Source organism: Fibroporia radiculosa (assembly GCF_000313525.1).
Source record: "Fibroporia radiculosa TFFH 294 genomic supercontigs, scaffold2839, whole genome shotgun sequence".
Classification (NCBI taxonomy): domain Eukaryota; kingdom Fungi; phylum Basidiomycota; class Agaricomycetes; order Polyporales; family Fibroporiaceae; genus Fibroporia; species Fibroporia radiculosa.
In genome coordinates this window covers 1,751-4,231 of record NW_012133662.1, presented here as the reverse complement: position 1 = coordinate 4,231, position 2,481 = coordinate 1,751, and the positions used below count along the sequence as shown (strand labels likewise).

General features: G+C 50.7%; 1 protein-coding gene across 1 annotated transcript; it reads left to right on the top strand.

Annotated features, from left to right (window-relative positions):
- Window positions 1-782: 782 nt before the first annotated feature.
- FIBRA_08776 (uncharacterized protein) lies at window positions 783-1,950 on the top strand (the record flags this gene model as incomplete). Its single annotated transcript, XM_012330399.1, has 4 exons — window positions 783-1,099; window positions 1,154-1,484; window positions 1,519-1,677; window positions 1,732-1,950. 4 exons carry the CDS (start codon window positions 783-785, stop codon window positions 1,948-1,950), a joined length of 1,026 nt encoding a protein of 341 aa, XP_012185789.1.
- Between the last annotated feature and the right edge of the window lie 531 nt (window positions 1,951-2,481).

The following is a 2,481-nucleotide window of genomic DNA, read 5'->3' as shown; positions in this document are numbered from 1 at the left end:
ACGACGAATAGTTAGGAAAAGAAAGAAACCCCCCCTTGAAGCTGTAACAGTAGGAGCACAGTGTGAGTATTTGTGTTCTGTCCAAGTTAAGAGATACTCAGAGCGTTGTAGCATCTGCGATTTGCGAGGAGCCAAGCAACTCATATGCTGCCTTTCTGAAGCTTCTGTTTGTTCCACCAGAGGACATGAAAGATCATGAGCACCTGATAGCGACCGTTGACGGCTACCTTGGTCTTCCTACTCATCTCTCCAAACCGTGCTACCCGGGAGAGTTTGCTATGAATGACAACAAATGCCCACTTTGTTTGCGTGATCTCAGCCGTTTGTATGTGTTCCATCACTGCTGTCCTTCCTGTAACTGACGCTGTCCTGGACAGGGCCAGTCGATTCCGTGATATGCCAGGCTGCCACATCCACATGTGCGTGGAGAAGCAGCAGATACAGAACGCAAATGAGACTCTTGAGCAAGAATACAGGCCACGCTATTGCCAGTGGGCGCATTGCCAGCACGCGAACATAGTCTGGCACACTCGAGCTGCATTTGTCAAACATGTATTGCGCTCTCACATTCAGTGCCTGGGAGAGAAAGCCAAGATTATGCGTGGTCTTGCTGATTGTCGCTGGGAAACAAAGAATGGCACAGTTTGTGGGCAGTCTCACCCTGACGATTGGGCAGCTCATTTTGCAGAAGCACATGCGATCAATTTGCACGTTAACGTGCGCGTGCATTATTGTTTCATATGCAACGAATGGTCCGTACGGGGGTTTTTTTTTTCCTTCTGATGGCAACAGCATTTCATGTACACAGGTTCATTGACATCACGGGTGATGACGATGAGTGGACCGACCATTGCACTCAGCACTATGAAATGCTATTCGAGCAGTTTGGGACGCGGGCCGGCCTCATTGATGTCAAGCCCGTCAATACAAAGATCCTAGACCAGGTGTACCGATGTGTCGAGTATGAAGTTGGCTCTGGCTTTGGGGGTGCTCTTCCCGAGTTCCATGGACACATTGAGCATGGTGTTGCTCAGACTCCCATGCTCTGCCCGTTTTGTGTATATAATGAGACCTTGACAATGCCGCGACGGATGGTCCAGTATGTGCTTGCCACTCTCCACGTTCCATGTACGCTGATTGAAACCATGTTCAGGTTTGATGAAGTGAGCGTTTTTGTGGCCCACCTCAAGACACACGGAGCAGGTGCAGGCCAATGCCCCGTACCTAGCTGTGGAACACGCAAATATGGGCAAGATGACTTGATATGTCATCTTGTCACGGTACATTGCCTACCGATGTGTGGTACCACCAAGCACACGCGTGTTCGCCGCCTGCTCTTGCCTGCTCGCAAAGATGCCCCTGCCATCCCTGACTCACGCACTCTGAACGTTGATCTGGCACCCGAGGCATCTACTTCCACACTTGCTCCAGAGGATTCGTCAACCGCGAAGAGAAAGAGAGCGGACGAGGCAAGTGATAAACATGTATGACTATTTAACTAACGTGTCTCTGCTTTAGGAGCGCTGGCGATGCTTGGGATGCCACCGAATTTTTGAAGACATCGAGAGCCACGTCTATAACAGCAAGGATGATCGCTGTTGCAAAGCACAAGCATATTCTGCAATAGATGAGAACGGGCACAACGTTGGCGAGCGAATGCCATATAAACTGGCTGAGGTATGTGGTTGAGTCCGATGCCCTCATCCAGTGATCATCTGCATATGTGTACAGGGCCAAGCACCACCCGCTGACAGCTCCAAATTGATTGCAAGGCTGCACCGGTGCGCAAAAGCGACATGTCGCAAGCAATTCCATGACATTCGCGAACACCTTCCTCACCAATGTTCGTCAAAGAAATTCAAGATCCGAGACACAAACATGAAGCGTGATCAATGGGGACCACTGTTTGACTTTGCAACTTGGGTCAAGACTGCGCCGCCGCCAGAGTAACCCCACTGCCGCTGCTGTTTCTGCTCACCGCCATTGTTTCTACTACTCTCGCTGTTCTGTCTCAAATTGCCGCCACTGTTTTGTCTCTGTAAACGCCACCCGCTGCCACTGTTTTCTGCCTGCTGCCACTACTGTTTTCGTAGAACAAATTGCCGCCACTGTTTCGTCTCTGTGTATATCATCGCCCTTGCCAACCGCTGTTTTGATGCCACTCGCTGCCACCTGCTGCCACTACTGTTTTCATAGACAAGCACGTTTCTGTAGATTACCACCACTGTCTCTGTAGATTATCGCTGTAGCCCTTGCCACCACTGTCGCTTCAGATCACCGCGACGTGCGGAAATATACTTGTTGAAGACTATGGATGAAGCTCTGGGCATTGTCATAGTCACCGAAAGAACAAAGAGCATGGCCGAGAGGGAGGCTCCGCACATCTACCACTGCCCTGGGAAGTCAAAGTCCTCCGATAGCAATGCGTTCTGATGGCAGTGCTGGAGTCGGATCTTAGAGAGCCAGCGATGCTCGGCTGCT